Source organism: Amphiprion ocellaris, chromosome 10, assembly GCF_022539595.1.
Source record: "Amphiprion ocellaris isolate individual 3 ecotype Okinawa chromosome 10, ASM2253959v1, whole genome shotgun sequence".
NCBI classification, from domain to species: Eukaryota; Metazoa; Chordata; class Actinopteri; family Pomacentridae; genus Amphiprion; species Amphiprion ocellaris.
In genome coordinates, this window is record NC_072775.1 from 24,206,419 (window position 1) to 24,224,672 (window position 18,254).

Genomic DNA, 18,254 nt, shown 5'->3' on the forward strand with positions numbered 1-18,254 from the left:
AAAGGAATGGACATTAGACCAGTGGAAATCTGTGCTTTGGTCAGACGAGTCCAAATTTGAGATCTTTGGTTCCACCTGCTGCGTCCTTGTGCGATGCAGAAAAGGTGAATGGATGGTCTCTACATGCATGGTTCCCACCATGAAGCATGGAGGAGGAGGTGTGATGGTGTGGAGGTGCTTTGCTGGTGACACTGTTGGGGATTCATTCAAAATTGAAGGCACACTGAACCAGCATGGCTACCACAGCATCCTGCAGCAACATGCCATCCCATTCAGTTTGCGTTTAGTTGGACCATCATTTATTTTTCAACAGGAGAGTAATTCTAAACATATCCAGGCTGTGTAAAGGCTATTTGACCAAGAAGGAGAATGATGGAGTGCTGCATCAGATGACCTGGTCTCCACCGTCACCTGACCGAAACCCAATCCAGGTGGTTTGGGATGAGATGGACCACAGAGTGAAGGCAAAAGGGCCAAAAAGTGCTCAGCATCTCTGGGAATTCCTTCAAGACTGTTGGAAAACCATTCCAGGTGACTACCTCATGAAGCTCATGGAGAAAATGCCAATATAACCCAAATATAAAACATATTTTGATTTATTTCACACTTTTTTGCTTACTACATAATTCCATGTGTTTATTCATAGTTTGATGCCTTCAGTGAGAATTTACAATGTAAATAGTCATGGAAATAAAGAAAAACCATAAAATGAGAAGGCATGTCCAAACTTTTGACTGGTAGTGTACATTTCACAGCCTGGAGGTGTGTTTGCAAAAGTTTTACTTAACTGATAGTTTTAAAGGAGGTCCAGCCCAGTATTGTTACGGAGCAACGTGATTTTACGTGTAGGTTATCATTTGAAAGTGAAAAGGTCCCGCATGTTGTCTCCTGTGATTTGTGTGTGTATGTTTACAAAACAGCCTAATCGCTTTAGACAAACATAGGACAAGCCATTCATGCTTAACAAGATGAGGGTCAAGTGGGGGTTCGTGCCGTTTTCTAAGGTGTTTCCCATAAACTCGTTGTAATTAGTTTAGAGTACCATAATCACATTATTTGCTGAGCCACGAGGGCGCGCAACAGGGTTGTGCACTTGCGCGTTCCAGCATTTGCAGCCACATACTCGCTCGCAGCGTTCAGTCAGCGTTTGACTCAGTGGTGGTAGGGGAGCCAGGATTTCCACTTGTCAGTTACTCCCGAAATCGAGAGCATCCCCTCAGCTAAAATGTCAAAGTTGGATCAGGTCCTTATTCTTGACCCTCCCTCCGACCTCAGATTTAAAGGTAGGTGAAATGTGATTTCTTGACGTGTGTAATGTCCAGCGACTGCTGGTGAAGTAGACTGACATGATTTCACACTCCCTCAAGCGAATTTCGCTGCTAGCGAGCCAGCTAGCATTCACCGCCATTTTAAGTTAGCCATGGACAAGACGGGCCGCTGTAGCCTCGCACTGTAGTGACGTGGATAACCGGCGTGGTGTGCATGTAGTCAGCCTGCCATTCAAGACCAGCTAACTGACAACACCTGGCAAAGTGGTGTAAGAATGTGGGTTAACTGCCAGTGCCTGCAAATCCATGTTAAAGTCAACATATTACGCAGCAAGTTCGCTAGTGTGTTCACTGAAGTGCCAACATTAAGGCTATGCTATGGCTAGTAGTGTTAGCAGCAGTAAACTGTTGTATCCTTGAGGCTCGACTATTCCCTGAAATCCTTACAGTCCATAAATCGGAGATTATTTGGAATGAAATTAACTTTCATTAGCAAATATAGTGTCCCACCTAATACGGCTGTGGCGAATACTTGGCAATGTTAAAGTGACTGTCAATTGGAATGACAAACTTTGCTAACTAACGCTCACTGTAACAACATACAGAGTTTTTAGCAATATTGGGCTAACATGAGTTCGTTTCTCTCAAACCCAACCTAGCTGTGCGCTAATTTCAATATGACGCAATGTGTTCTGAACAGTAGTATTGTTTCCGGAGCACTTTCATAGGAAACCAAAGTGATCCACACATTAGGTTGCCACTGATTGCTTTCCTGGTAGTGATAATGTAATGATGTGTCAGTTACCCGTTGGCTAACGATAGCTATGCTAGCCGGCTAGTGCAAAAGTTTATATGTAGCTAGCTACGTTGTTACCTGCTCTTCAACAGCAAACTGTGTGATAGACGCATCAACTTTGCCCCATAACTTTATAAACGCATAGATATAGTCTCAATTTGTGACATTAATGCGAATCCAACTGTTGCTCTTGTGTTTAAGTGAATGAGGTCGCAGTAAACCGTGTACTGTGCGGATTTCAATGTAGCTTTCTGCCAAGGCCATGGCAGTGTAAAACAATCCAACAGTTTGAACTATTTCTCCTCATCATTTTTCATTTCGACCCAGAATTCCTCCCTGCATTTCTTGTATTTGTCCCAGTTACTATCTGTGTCTCTGCTGCAGGTATTCTTACAAATGAGGCACTGTTTTTGTTGCTGAGTGTACCACTGTCCTAGAACCAAGAATCTGCCAGGTTGTTGTCGTAGGGTGTGAGTGGATACTGGTTGTAGTCAGTCACATACCAGACCTACAGGCAGGCTTTGGGTGGGGCGTAGCTATTAGGATGTTTTGGTAATGAGGTGTCCTATGTGAAACTGGTCACAGTTTTCTACACCATTGCACAAATCAGAGCAAATACCTGATGGTACCACTGGTTGAGAAGAAGCAAGAATGCCTCATGCTGGCCCCCAAATCCGTAAACTTTCGGTGAACTTTACTAAACTGTTATTTGTTTTGGGTTTTTTAAAAATAGAAAATATGTTCACCATCACATGTTCAGAATTTGTGCTGTTGCATTAAAGTTTTTCTCTGACATGGTAACAGTTTTTAAACAATAAAGGAATAAGGCTGAATATCAACTGAATTTTGGGGGGGATCCAAACCAGTCAGGTAAAGGTAGCAACTGGTATTATTAACTTTGAAACTGCATTTAATTTCTGCAACAGGTTAAAGGTGCTGTAGTGATCAACGTATTCAGTCTTTTTGTTGAAAAGTCAACAGCAGAAGTGAGCCTGGCTGCACTGCTCAGTCAGATTGTTTTGGACACATAAAGGTTTTGAAACGGACCAAACACAAATACAGAAGTGAATGTTTGTTTCTCAGCTAAACCTCAGATTGATATGGGCAGTTATCCTGATGGCAGAGACATGGTCTGTCATAAACGGATCATGAATCCCCTCAGTTTACCTTGTTAGGAAATTATGTTCCCTTCAGTCACATGGTTTGTATTTTAATTCATGGGATTAAACTTTTACCCCCTTGTATACCAGTTTAAATGCATGGCTAAGTCACATTGATGTGATATTGGTGATGTTGATACTGACCAACATTCATACATAATCACTGCACCATTCTATTCTGTTGCACTTAGGCTAAATTGTGTGATCTAAGGCATGTGGAAGAAAATCATGGTGCCTGGATCTTATGCCTGTTTTAATGGCTTCATATGAAATGTAAATCATAATGCAAAACAGTTGCAAATGCATTGGTCTTTCTTCTTAGTAGGAAGATAACTTGCAAACTGATTTTCAGCTACAGCAATATCCCATATCTTATAGAAGAAACTGAATAATCCTAATTTTTAACCTTTTGTATGTAAAGGCTTGAGTCTGAATTTATGCATTATGCAAATTATGTGCCCTTTGGTGTGAACCAGCATCATATTAGATGTTACCATGGTAAAATCTAATTCAAATTGCTAATTTTGAAGAGAATGCATCTCTGAATTTATTAAGTGTTACTGTAGTTTGAGAGGAACACATAGGTAAATGAAATGGTTACTGTTCTGACGTTGAGAAGCAATATGAGGAGAAGGACCACAGCCCCTTTACCATCACAGAGACAGAGCTAAATCGGTCTGTGTGTGTCTGAGAGCTGCTCCGTTTTAGAGCCTCTGCTGGGATTCCTCCAGCAAGCTAGAGGGGGCAGCCCTCCTTTCCTTGGATGATATTTTTAGAATAGGACTGGCCTGGGGGACCCTAACTCAGCATACATGCAACAAGATGAGAGAGCTGGTGCTACCATTGCTCAAGCAAAGGTGGCATCTCAGAGTTAGGCGATGGATGCAGGCTATGTGGGCGTATATCTAATGCACACTGTTTTCCAATGTTTCATGTGTTTCAGTCTTGGATTTGGTGATGATCACATTTTTTAAGCACACATAGCGTATCTTAACATTCCATTTTGCAGAAGAGAAGAGAAGAGACAGGTTAATATTAAATGGAGTCAGGATTAGGGATTGACCGCTATGGTTTTTCCAGGGCCAATATTGATACTGATCTGAACATGGTGGATATTTATTGGGATTTTGTCTTCAAGTACAGTATATGAGCACAGAGGGCAAAGAAGTAAGCAGATATAAAGAGCTGAACATTGTGGGCATTGTGGTGTGGTGCTCTTGTCTGCCATCGAAACTCCACACAGTGTACAAACGGTCTTTTTGTTCTTTGATCGTACTCCCATACTTTTGTTGCCTGGGGCTTTGGAAACTTACAACTAAGCAAGTTGGACTTTGCTGCCACCATTATCTTAAACTCTGATACTGAAGAAAGACATTTACGATGATGAATTGAAGTTATGCGTCAGTTAAAAATATTGATACCGACTCATTTTCAGCATCTACATCATCGATTATGCTGACTGATTACAGCAGCGTAGGCCAGACTGATCATAGATGGACCCCTAGTCAGGATTTTTACCTTATTTTCTGCAACTGTTTTCCTGTGTGTCCACAAGGAAAGAGTTCAGCAATGCAGTAGGTCAGTAGGGCTGCTTGCTGATCTGACAGGCTATTATTATTATTATGCCTGACATTTACTTTTAAACAGTTTCAAATGTAATTTACTTATCTTTATTTTTCAGTTGTTCAAAAATATTGTTTTCGAAAACCATTGGTTTGCTTTCACATTGCTGTACTTATTAATATTAATTTAAAATGCATCAAAATGCATAGATGAAATAAATGTCCATAAATAATTGAGCTAAAATGACGATGGATATAATAATGCAGTTGGAAAAACAAGGTTTATGGTCTTCATGCTACCATAAGGATGGAATACCCACCTTTGTAATAATAACCTGGGGTTATGATTTCAGGTAGCACCATATATACTTTGCAACCTGCTTACTTTCATTGACACACAAAAATCTAAGATGCTGGAAGCACAGACTGTGTATAGAAATAGATACTAAAAAAAGAAATGGCAATGATGCAGTGTTGATAGGGAAGTATTTCAGGTTTGTAGGAATGCTTTGGTGTACCTGTGTTGAAAACAACGCCCGAGTCATGGCCATAACTCTACATGTTAACTTTAGTTGGGTGGAGCCACTCCAATCTGGTCATGCATTGCTTCTTATCTCTCTGAGCACTGGGTGTGAGGGAAGGCTAAATGTAAGCTTTGTGAACTGCAGACCTCCAACCAAGCTGTGGAACCCACTGAAAGTAGAAAGAATATTGAATGTTTTGCTTGTTGGTCACTTCCCACATTTTCATGTGTAGAAAGTAATGCACTAGGGTCAAACCTTGGGGCAAATCAACACTTTTATTTATTTATTGTTTTACAGGTTCAGTTTAGACAAGGGCATAAGAGATACCTGATCAGTTTTTAGTATGTCAGAGTTTATTTTATGGTATTGTACTATTAATTCAAACAATAAATTGTAGAAATACATGCACATGTTGGAACTGGGCAGTTTTTGGGTAAGATACTTGGTAATTTTGCATATAAATTGTCATTTGTTTAGTCTCGATAAGTTGACAGCATTGAGAACTTAAAATGCATGTAATAGATGTCCAGGGTCTGAGTATAATCTCATATCTTTGTCCAAAATCGAAATAACAACATATGAAATCTATTTAAGGAATTTTGATTGTTTATGATTGTGAATTTGCAGCTTGCATGGTTTGTTTGACTATGCATTACGCAATGGTATGTGTATACCTGGTGGCCAGATTTGCAAACAGTGAACGGCAGAGCTGTCCAAATTGAGAAAGTTGGATCCACCGTGGTGTTTTGTTTGATAGAAACAAAAGTGAACCTGTGCCTTCTCTCCCAAAATGACATGGTGTTGCCCCACAGTCAAAAAAGCCCAACTACAGTAATTTTGAGTGGTCTTCCTTGGAGCTAAGGTTCCAAAATTTTCAGGTCCATCATCAGAAAGCTGTAATCAAATGCCTGACACGTTACTGTTGATATCCACAGACAGGTTCCATAAAACACAGATTTATATTATTGGACTTCATCAAACTAAACACTAGATAACTAAACTAAACTAAACTAAACTAAACTAAACATAGATAATCCACAGATTATCTATGAATTTTGCCACAATATTTGCAAGTTGCATATCCACACATAGCACCCATGCTAGAATTTTGGCAAACCCCATATCTTTGGACATGTGCCCTTTATTTTGGGGCTTCAGGCTAATTGCACTGATTGAATTTGGGGTACGTCAGACTTAGCATCCCGTGGTATTTTCAGCATGACATGACAGATCAAAGCTGGATGATGCTGATCACGGTTAAGGATCTAATTTGAAGCCAGCTCAGTCACAAGATGAAAAACGAACTGGTATTCACCTGGTATAACCTGAGAGGGGCAAAACCTTAATTTCCAAAATCACGGTGGACATCTGTATAACATTAGCAGTTTGGCAAAAACATCTTTGGTCCAGGTTTGACCCAGTGTTTCTGGAGAAATGTACGGAGACAATGTAGTCATTGAGCTCCTGTTCTTGCAATAAACTTTACATTTGTAGGTTGTAATTCTCTTGTGTCAGGGCTGTATAGTTGATTAAATATTTTAAAATACGGTTTTGTTATTACAAAAAGCTTAACTTTTAAAGAAAGACAAAAATCTCCTTAATGAAGCTGTAACACCTGGCTCACAGTGACTCATAAATATGTTGTAAGTCACTAAAAATCCACCTAGTTACTCATGCATTAGCATACTTTTCTACACTCCAAAAAATGTGTGGATAGACTGCAACTCATTATTGATCTATGTGGCATTATTAAACTAACAATAAACCAGTGTAATGCCTCATACTATTTTTGTCTACGGCTTTGAAAGTATTCTATGGTAGAACTATCGTACAGTCTAGCATCAAGCAAACAAACCCACAATTTAATTTAATAAGTCTTCTTAATCATGTAGTCTAATTGAGTATCCTGCCAGTATTTTCGGCTAATTTTTTTCCGGTGCTGTTGACCCAAAAGACACAGGCTTATCTGTTCTCTGGGGAATTGGTGTAACTAATACTGAAATTTTGCAATTTTACTATGCAAAATGCACCGTATTTACCCTCTGTTTTCACAAATTTAGTTGGATTTACACAGTGACAAAGCATCTGTCTGTCTCTCTTGAATTGAACTGACTCACTGGAAAATTGTGTCTCATCCTTGTGAATCCTGTGAAGTTTCATGTAGTAGCTGATTATTTGAATGTTTTCACCTTCATCATTGCACAGTGTAGGAGAGTATACTCTGCAATACAAACTTAATAATTGCCTTGTGCTTGTTGTTCTGTGTTCACAAGGTCCTTTCACAGATGTAGTCACCACCAACCTGAAACTGAAGAACCCTTCTGAGAGAAGAGTGTGTTTTAAAGTGAAGACAACAGCGCCACGCAGGTACTGCGTACGGCCAAATAGCGGTGTCATTGATGCCGGAGCAATGGTCAGCATCTCTGGTAAGCTTTTATTGAATTTTTTCAATGTATGTTCAGCTTTAGCACAGAGAATGTCACTGATCTATGTAAAGAGACGATCAAGGAAACTGGGTCAAGGAAATGCAGATTAATTTGTCATAGGTGAGAAAGCCTATGGGCTAAGTAGTAGCTAAGGTATGAAAGATCCAAGCTGTGATATGTGGCAGCAGTTTTCATTCATACACTTCCACACACTCCACAGTAGGAAAGGCCTCGGGTTTGAATGAGCCACAAAGTCCATGAAAGTAGGTCGGGGGGAGAACAGATGCAGAAGTCAGCTGGACAACAGGCCTATCACCCAGAAAACTAGGATTCAGTCCTGTGGAACCATTATTCCTAGGCTCAGGTTTTGTTTTTACTTGTAGTTTAGTTAGGGTTTTCAAATGCTATTTGGTAATGTTTAGGGAAATATCATGCTTTGTTTAACCCTTCCACAACAAAAAACTACGTGTTAAAAGCTCTGTGAAGTTTAGGCATTCAGGAAGATGGCACAGTTTGGATTAAAATATGACCCTTATACAATGTTTTTGAAGCTTCTCCATTTTCTGGATTACCAGAGTGATGAATCCCTCTCCATCTAATATATAATTAGTTGGCTGAAAAGGAGCGACAGTAAAGTAATAAGATAAATGGCAAAGATATGTTGATTTGTAAGATATTTGTGATATATCACAAACAGGCATATCTTTCCTTCCACTCACAGTTTTACATGTTATGTAGTTGTACAGGAATGTAATGTTTTGAAAACAAGACTCACCTACCACAGCAGTGTTATGACAGAAATTTTGGTTTTGAACTTAAACAGAATTCTTGCAGATAACATCTAGTCGAAATTGGTCTGGAGATGACAGGATTAACCAATCAAAGAAAAAAATGGCAAAAAATAATGCTAACTTTATCAGCACTTGAAACGTAGATTCTTAACAGTCACGTAATGCCTTCACAGAGGTATGTGGGCAGTCCCAGAGTCATTCTTCAGCATGACACCAAGCCCAAACACACAGCCAGAGTCATAAAAAACTATCTTCATCCACAGGTAGAAAGAGCCTGCTCCTTTGGGTATGCCCCCCACAGATCCCTGACCTCAAACTTACATTAATAATTCTGAGACAAGCTAAATCCACAGAAGAACTGTGGCAAGGTCTTTAAGATGCTCCAACAACCTACCTGCAAAGTACACTAAAAATTGTATGCAAGTGAACCAAGGACAGTCAGTGCTGTCAAAAAGAAAAGGATGGTTCTGGATGGCAGGATGAAAGTTTTTTTTCCCCTCATTACTGCACTTTGAATGAAACTAACTGATGACTAAAACATTATTTAGAGCATCCTAAAATTGCCTCTATAGTGCTTAAAACTATTGCACACTACTATATTTATAGGGTTTAGTATTCTAGATATTTAGGTAATTATTTATCTGTGTATAGAAATACCTTTGTTCAAATGTTTTCTTTCATTTACAGTCATGCTACAGCCCTTTGACTATGACCCCAATGAGAAAAGTAAACACAAATTCATGGTGCAGACGATTTTTGCCCCACCAAATGTTTCTGACATGGATTCATTGGTAAGTGATTTTAAATTACTTGTAAGACTTCTGAAATAAATGTTGTTAAAAGTGTTTGTGCCAAAAACAAACTGCTGCACTATTAGTCAAGTACATCATAAATCATTTAAATATGTAAAATGTGAGTTTGACTATAGTGTTTGTAACCATAAATGTGTTGCGCTAAATACTCATTACTCTATATTGCTGAATTTGATTACTCAGCTTTCTCACACAAAAGTGGCAGTTGCCATGCTTAAAAAATATGTAAAGAAATGATAGTAGGGGGACAGTTATCAATGCATATCGTTTATTAACTACTTTTTTTTATAACAAGAGCAGGTCAGTTAAAAGTTGACTTCTCTGCAGCACAAAGAAGGTTCACCACGGTTTATCGTATGTGAGGTCACCTTGTAGCCTGGAAAGCTCAGTATTTACTTCATGTAACAGCAACTTTCTGTTTAAACTTCTAATATGTACAACAGATAAAATTCAAATTTGGTCATTGACTTTGGCAGGGATGACTGTCATTCTGCTTACTTACAATGTAAAGCTTGATGTGGCAAAACGTTTAACAAATTGAGATGCATTTCGCCGTTGTCCACTAGAGGACAGCAAAGGCTCAGTCATCCTGTACAGATGCACATACCTTGCAGCTGTATTCATGAAGTGGCTTTTCTTGAATGAGTCTCACATAGCAGGAAGTCTAGAGGAGCAAAAGTGTGACTATTCTGGATAAGTAGACTGGAATTCAATACAATTGTTAATCAGATACAGTTCTTCCATTGCATAGAAGGTTATATTTTTTACTATCAATATATTAATATAACAGTTCTATGTGTCGTGAGGACTTTAAGAATTTGGGAACTAACTAAAATACACACCTAAAATTAATGGAAAAAGGTACGCTAGTAAAAGAAGTGGCTGTTTTGTGCAGCAAAATGATATCGGACTGAGGTTATGACTGTTTAAAAAAGCAACCTGTGTATGTTTTATGTTTATGTGACATCTCTAGATCCAAGGCTACATTGCATGTGAATGGTGTGAAGTAGTTTAAGTGTGTGTGTCCATATGTTTCAATGTGTGTGGATAGAATTCAGCTGCTAGCAGTGTGGAAACACGACTAACGTGCCTATTTTTCGTCTCCACCAGTGGAAAGATGCAAAACCCGATGATCTCATGGATTCCAAGCTGAGATGTGTCTTTGAGCTGCCTTCTGAAAACGATAAAGTGGTAAGAGATGCTGCTGACAGGGGTCCCATGCATCCTGGATTACCTGGAATCTTATGACCCATTTTTCAGTCCTGGAGACCTTGGAAAAGTGGAAATTGAGAGACATAGTACAATGTCCTAAAATCCACTAAGCCAACCTGGAAAATATTTTTGACATTGTCATCTTTTGTTAAGAGCAAATTGTAAGAGATCTACAACACCATGCAGCTAAAGCAATGCTCAGGGTCCAGATGAAATGAGAATAGCAGGGTGAAAGTTTAAAACCTGAACCATTCTGAATCATGTTTTTCTTTTAAATTAGGATGCTCCTGCCCAGTGTTTCCTCTACATTCATTTAGGAGCGGCAGGCCGCCATTCCTAAATCCTAGCCGCCTCTCCTTCAGATTTCTTTCCTTTTTTTTTTTTCTTTTTTTTTTTAATCGCAAATACACCACTGCCGCATGTCTCCACCTTCACAGCAGAGTTTTGCACTGTGTCGGGTACTTGCGAGTACTAAGGTAAACTACAAATAACTATCTTGCTCAGTATCTACTCTTTGGGATTAATACGACGTTAATTACTCGCGAGAGCGCAGCCCTAAAAGTGACGTCACATCAAGCACCGAGGCACCAGGTCAGAGAGTCAGAGGAGTGTCGTCTTGGAAAATAAGGCACCGACTTACTGGAGAAAAGTTATTAGCTTAAGATAACTCATAATAGATTTTACAAGTTAAATAGACATTCGCAAAATATTGATGGCCAGCTAATGTTACTTAACATATCGGTATCTTCAGTTATTTGGGCCCGGTGCCAACTCAGTGGCGCTAATGTGAGTAAACTGATACCATTAAGCTAATATCTACACGCCATGATGTAACTACTGACTGCATTTTCAGATGAGCTTGTTCAAATGTGCAGTTATCCCTCAGAGTTGCCGACACTCCGACTTATGTCGGAGATCCATTCCTACAGTGTGATGATAGTCAATTTTGCCGTAAGTTGGAACTTCAGTGAAAATGTAAAGCAAGCTGTTACGTGCATCATGATATCAATCAGTTTACAGTATTTGTACAACTACAGTAATGACAAACAGTCATTAGCTTACACTGAAGCACAACTCAGTAGGAAAATACTGGTGAAAATGTAAACAAAGCTGCTGAGTGACTAGTGTACATACAGTATTCGTCTGCTCCGCTCACCACGTGACAATGTATTTGTCCTCTCCGCTAGCCAACTAGTTCTACAGAACCAGTTACGATGAAACGCCATATGTTAAACCGAGGACCAGCCCGTAATAGGTTCCAACATAACGGCAAAACGACATAAGTCGAGGATGTCGTAAACCAAGAACCTCCTGTATTGTCAAAAATCTTCGAAAGGTAGCCAGCCCTATGTTTGGATATTGTTGGAAACATACAGTAAGTCTTGGCCACTAGATGCAGTAAAGTCAGGTAGGTTGTCTTTTAGATGGTTTAAATATACCTTTTGGCTTTTTTGAGGTGACTGAATTACTAAAAGAAGTTGCCCACTTAATCATTTCAGTCACAGGCCTACACTTACCTTTGAAGACTGAAAAGGTCAATGTTGAATGTATCTTCTCATGGTCCTGTCCATAGCAGGCCCTCATGTGTTTGCTTTTTTTAGTATCATGTGGTCCAAAGCTTATCTGGACCTTAATGAATCTCTGTAAAAATGCTTGCCTTACACAGTAGCTGTGAGGATAACATCATATCATTCTATTGATTGTGAACTTTCCCCCATATTACAGTAGTTGTAGTTTCAAAATACAGCCCTGTATTTACCTATGTTGTTATATTGACTGTTCCATAGAACAAAGCCACATAAAAGATGACTTCTGGAGGGACATGTTTTCTCTCTGGCCTCTTTGATCTTACACTGTGAGCTTCTGAACCTCGGATAAGGATGCTTTTAGTTGGCACATGCTCTCATCTAGAGGCTACCCTCCTTCCTTAGCTCAGAGCACACTCGATCACCTAAAGTTGTTCTCCTTCTCTTTTTGTCTGTCAGAATGATGTGGATGCAGCCAAAGCAGCCCCAGTGATGAACTCCGTGAAGCCTGAGCAAACAGCTGCAGCAGTGCCCGTCGCTGCCTCACTCGACGATACAGAGATTAAGAAAGTGCTGGAGAAGTGCAAGAGGCTGCAGTCTGAGATGAATAAGCTGACTGAGGAGAATCGGCAATTAAAGGTTAGATGGGTTGACAGATGAAACAAATATAAATTGCTAAAACGTGTTATATAGCAAAATGAAACTCTGAGAGGATATACACTCCCCTCCAAAAGTATTGGAACAGTGAGGCCAATTCTGTTATTTTGCTGTAGACTGAAAACATTTGGGTTTGACATCAAAAGATGAATATGACACAAGAGATCAACATTTCAGCTTTTATTTCCAGATCTTTACATGGATCTGATACACAACTTAGAAGATAGCCTGTTTTATTTGAACCCACCCATTTTTCATGTGAGCAAAGGTATTGGAACATGTGACTGACGTGTGTTTTGTAGCCCTGATGTGTCCTATTACATTGATTTTTCAAACAATGAATAGCACTCAATGTCTATCTTCAGTTTCAGATTTGGGTTTTGCCTGTGCAGACTGCATCTATAGTTAGAAGTATGACCAAAATGAAAACCAGAGAGCTGTCTAGGGGTGAAAAACAAGCAATTGTGAAGCTGAGAGAAGATGGAAAGTCAGAGCCATTGCACAAATATTGGCCATAGCCAGTACAACCATTTGGAATGCCTTGAAGAAGAAACAAACCACTGGTGGGCTAAGTAACAGACGTTGAACAGGTAGACCAAGGAAAATATTTTTTATTTTCGTCATGCTCCCATGTATGATGACAATAAAGCTAATCTGTTCTATTCTAAAATAGCAGCAGTTGACAACAGAAACATTGTGAGCGCTGTAAAGAAAGACCCTAATACAACTGTTACTGACATCAGCAGCAACCTCCAGAGGGCAGGAGTGAAGGTAGCACAGTCTACTGTTGGCAGAAGACTTCATGAACAAAAGTACAGAGGCTACAGTAGAAGATGCAAGCCACTCATTAGCAAGAAGAATAGGAAAGCCAGGCTGGAATTTGCCAAAAACTACAGCGATGAGCCTCAAAAACTCAGGGACAAAGTTTTATGGACTGATGAGACAAAGATGAACCTTTACCAAAGTGATGGAAAGGCTAAAGTTTGGAGAAAGAAAGGATCTGCTCATGATCCCAAACATACAAGCTCATCTGTGAAACACAGTGGATTTAATGTCATGGTTTGGGCTTGCCTGGCTTCTTCTGGGACAGGCTCATGAGTCTTCATTGATGATGGAACACATGATGGCAGCAGAAAAATGAACTCAGAAGTCAAACAACTGAAAGAGGCTGCAGTGAAAGCCTAGGAAAGCATCACAAAAGAAGAATGCATAAGTTTGGTGATGTCAATGGGTCACAGGCTTGATGCAGTTATTGGAAGCAAATTAAGACTAGATATTAAGTCTTCATTAAGTCTTATTCACTTTATAGCTGGACTTGTGGGTGCATGGGAGATACATCTGTGAGGATTACTTCTAAGAGGAATTGATTTTCTATAATCAGCCACAAGCAGTTCTAAAGGGAGAGGGAAATCAGGGTGTTAGACACTCATTTGAAAAAATTCCAAGTTGATTGGATAAATTGTAATAGATTCTGTACAGGTAGGACAAAGAATGTGATACAGTGTTGCTCATGTACTTACAATGATGCCCAGTATAAACAAAAATCATTTCATTGTTTAAGAAATCAGAGGTAAACTGGGCGGTTAGTTGTTGGGCACTTTGATCAGCTGGTATTAGTTTAGTTTAAGTCTGTTATTGTATTATTATGCATCATATATCACTTGTATTGCACACTCTAGTCACACATGAATAACAAATATTGCATGCATACCACAACATTCTGTGCGCTGTGGAGAGTATGTCTGAATGCAGCCGTTAAGAACATTAATAAAAATGTGACCTGTCTCTGAATGACTAGAATGCTGTTACTCTAAATGATTGATAAAGACCCCAATGTTCCATTTCTGAAAGCACCTAATTATACAAAATAACCTGCAAAAATACCATCTATGGCACCAAACACACCAACAACAGCCATAGAAACATCCAGATCTTTAATTTCATTTATCATTGTCAATATTCACTGCTTCAGCTCTACTACACTGGAGCAGCTAATATAGACAGCTTGACCAGTATACAGCAAAGAGAACAGTGATTTACATGGGTCTGTTTCCTGTTGATTTAACCAAGCGAGGCAACCAGACTACTTACACACTCCAGCACAAAACACAAATACACAGAAGAAACTGAATTGCCACCTTCTGACTCAGGATTTATTAAGCATTTCACAGAAATGTTCAAAAAACCTGCAAAAAGCGCTGGCCCCCAAAATAAAAATGTGTTTAATGTCGACACACACAGGCAACACACTATACAAATGACGCCCAAGTACAATAAGCTGCCGAAGAGAAGCACAATCAACATGGTAACCAGTATGCATCATAAACTATAAGGAAAAAAACTACTATGTATTGATTAGGAAAAACATCCTCAGGCTATAATACGAGTCTTCAAAATGATCTTACAATCCCCGGAGTGTCTTTCTTTATAGGTTTGCAATATATTTCAGAGTAAAAAGTAAAGCTATACCAGTTATTATTTATATACACTACCGTTCAAAAGTTTGAGGTCACCCAGGCAATTTCATGTTTTCCATGAAAACTCACTTTATTCATGTGCTAACATAACTTCACAAGGGTTTTCTAATCATCAATTAGCCTTTCAACACAATTAGCTAACACAATATACCATTAGAAAACAGGAGTGATGCTTGCTGTAAATGGGCCTCTGTATCCCTATGTAGATATTCCATTAAAAATCAGCCGTTTCCAGCTAGAATAGTCATTTACCGCATTAACAATGTCTAGACTGTATTTCTCATTGAAAAAACTGCTTCTCTTTCAAAAAATAAGGACATTTCTTAGTGATCCCAAACTTTTGAATGGTAGTATACATCTGCATTTATTTTCAAATCCATACAAAACACCTGGATTGTAACACCTGTACACAGTTCAACACCATTACTGTTTGAGTTGTACATGTTGAAAATCACAATGCAAGTTTGAATCCTGATCTGTTCATGCGGTTTTTGCTAAGCTAAACCCCAAACAGGCTCTGGGCAGAGCCTCCACTGTAGCTGGTGTTGTGATTTTATACAACAGAATTACCAGCTGAAGTGTAGTAGATGCACCCATTAAAGCTGGGAGGGGAGAGTTCTTACCAGCTTGCACAAAACTAGTCTTGGTTCAACTGCAACCTTCAAAGTTCGAATTTTGTAGTTAATACAGATTTATTGAGCATCTTGCAATAAGAAATGCTACCAAAAATCCTACTAAGTGTTGAAACATACAACAACCTACTAGAAGCACAACGCATTAGCAGAAATGTGAAGAACAAAGACACTCCTGCCACTAAGCTTAGTAATTGTAAGGCATAAGAAAACAAGTGCTCAAAATTCAGTTACGTCCACCAAAGGGAGCTTCTTCTAGCTCAATATTGTAATTCAACTAGAGTTGAGGAAAAGCTAATGAACAGATAAAAATACATCCATCCATCATCTATACACCGCTTAATCCTCACTAGGGTCGCGGGGGGTGCTGGAGTCTATCCCAGCTGACTCAGGTGAAGGCAGGGGACACCCTAGACAGGTCGCCAGTCTGTCGCAGGGCTACATACAAAGACAAACAATCACTCTCACATTCACACCTATGGGCAATTTAGAATAATCAATTAACCTCAGCATATTTTTGGACTGTGGGAGGAAGCCGGAGTACCCGGAGAAAACCCACGCATGCACAGGGAGAACATGCAAACTCCATGCAGAAAGATCCCGGGAAAGCCGGGACGCGAACCAGGGATCTTCTTGCTGCAAGGCGAAAGTGCTAACCACTACACCACTGTGCAGCCCAGCGATAAAAATACATGACAATCCAAAAAGATCAAAAGCAAAGTCCCAAAGTAGAGAATAACAAGTTGATCATGTCTGTTATGATTGTTAATGTTTAGTGAAAGATCATTTGAATAGTTAATCTGTGAAGGACATTTACTTAACGTCTGTACATTTAAGGTTGGAATTAATGTAGTTATGTGGTTTGATATGCATTGGGTCCCAGAGACACATTCAACTCTAATTATGGATTCCAAATTGGAAAGTTTTAGACCCCTTTAATTATGCTAGTAAATATTTGACTATTGTACTAATCTGTTGACCTGTCTGCTCTTTTCCTTCATTCCCCCCTTCTTTTTCTTCAGGAGGATGGGATTAGAATGAGAAAGATGCCTCGCTCCGACCACATGACATCAAACTCAACAAGCCTCCTCGGACGAGAAGCCAGCACCGCTTCCCTGCCCTCTCTCCTCGTCGTCATAGCAGCCATCTTCATTGGATTTTTCTTAGGGAAGTTCATCTTGTAGACTGGGAGATGCATGCCAGCTGTATCCCCTGCACCGACTCTGGAATAAAAAAAGGCCTGGAAAAACCGAGAAGTCTTTCTGTTGACTTTGCCATATCATTGGTAGTGTGGCCTACAGTGAACACATCTGTACAGCATCATTCGAAGGCGTCGCCTTTTTACAATCTCACACAGTTAGAGCGCGCAGAGAGTTGAGTAAAGAAAAAGTGATTGCCCCCTTTTTTTTTTGTTTTCAGCTTTTTGATGGCTGGATTACACAGGCAGTGTGGTGGGACAGTGTAAGTTGTATATTATCAGTCAACATGAAAAATTCACCTAACATCAACCATGGGCAAGAAACACTCAAAAGATTTGATTTTTTTCTTTCTCATTCTCTCTGTTGTTTTTAATATGAATTGAATGGAATGTTAGGTGTCTTGTAAATGTTGTTTTAAATCCTTTTAAACAAAAAGGAAAGGACTTCCATCAAAAAGACCTTGCTACCTGTTGCTGGATTGCCTCTGAAGTAAATTTGCTCAGTTTCTAATTTCTACTTCTTGTGTTGGAATGTTCAGGTCCAGTTGGGGATATAGGTGCCTCCTTGTACATTTGTCTGTTCCTTTTCCTCACAACTCCAATGCAGACTTTATATTATTATTATTATTATTATTATTATTATTATTATTATTATTATTATTATTATTATTATTATTATTATTATTATTATTATTATTATTATTATTATGCAAAGCATATATTCTTTCTGAGGCAAATGTTGACTGAAATAAGGTTTCCATTCTTAAAATCCTGTCTCATGGTATTAAGCATTGAAAAAATAAAAATGAAAAATGTGGTTTTCATAGCCATCTTTTTCCTGTCTCTCTTGAGTGATACACCCTCAAAAAATTAGTTTGGGTAACAAGGTGCTTATTTCACACACCACAGAAATCTAACCGTAAAGTAAAGCGTAAAGTAATGATTGACAGTACTGACTCCTGCAGGACAGCATTGGAAAAGGCCGCTGAAATGTTTTGTTTTTTGCCTTTGTCAGTACAGAGGGAGAATTGCATGTTTAACAAAGGCTGTATGACAGAAGCTGAATGTTATATAATTATATACATAAGGGCTGGCTGATGCTGGCACATACACTACCGTTTAAACATTTGGGGCCACCCACACAATTTCATGTTTTCCATGAAAACTAGCACTTTCATTCACGTGCTAACATAATTGCACAAGGGTTTTGTAA

At 39.2% G+C, this 18,254-nt stretch overlaps 1 protein-coding gene across 1 annotated transcript; it reads left to right on the forward strand.

The window, feature by feature from the left end:
• The first annotated feature begins 1,125 nt into the window (after positions 1–1,125).
• vapal (VAMP (vesicle-associated membrane protein)-associated protein A, like) lies at positions 1,126–17,858 on the forward strand. Its single transcript, XM_023282994.3, has 6 exons — positions 1,126–1,283; positions 7,584–7,736; positions 9,215–9,318; positions 10,450–10,530; positions 12,537–12,716; positions 16,866–17,858. The coding sequence occupies exons 1-6, from the start codon at positions 1,226–1,228 to the stop codon at positions 17,025–17,027; spliced, it is 738 nt and encodes a 245-aa protein (XP_023138762.1). The 5' UTR covers positions 1,126–1,225; the 3' UTR covers positions 17,028–17,858.
• Positions 17,859–18,254: the final 396 nt, after the last annotated feature.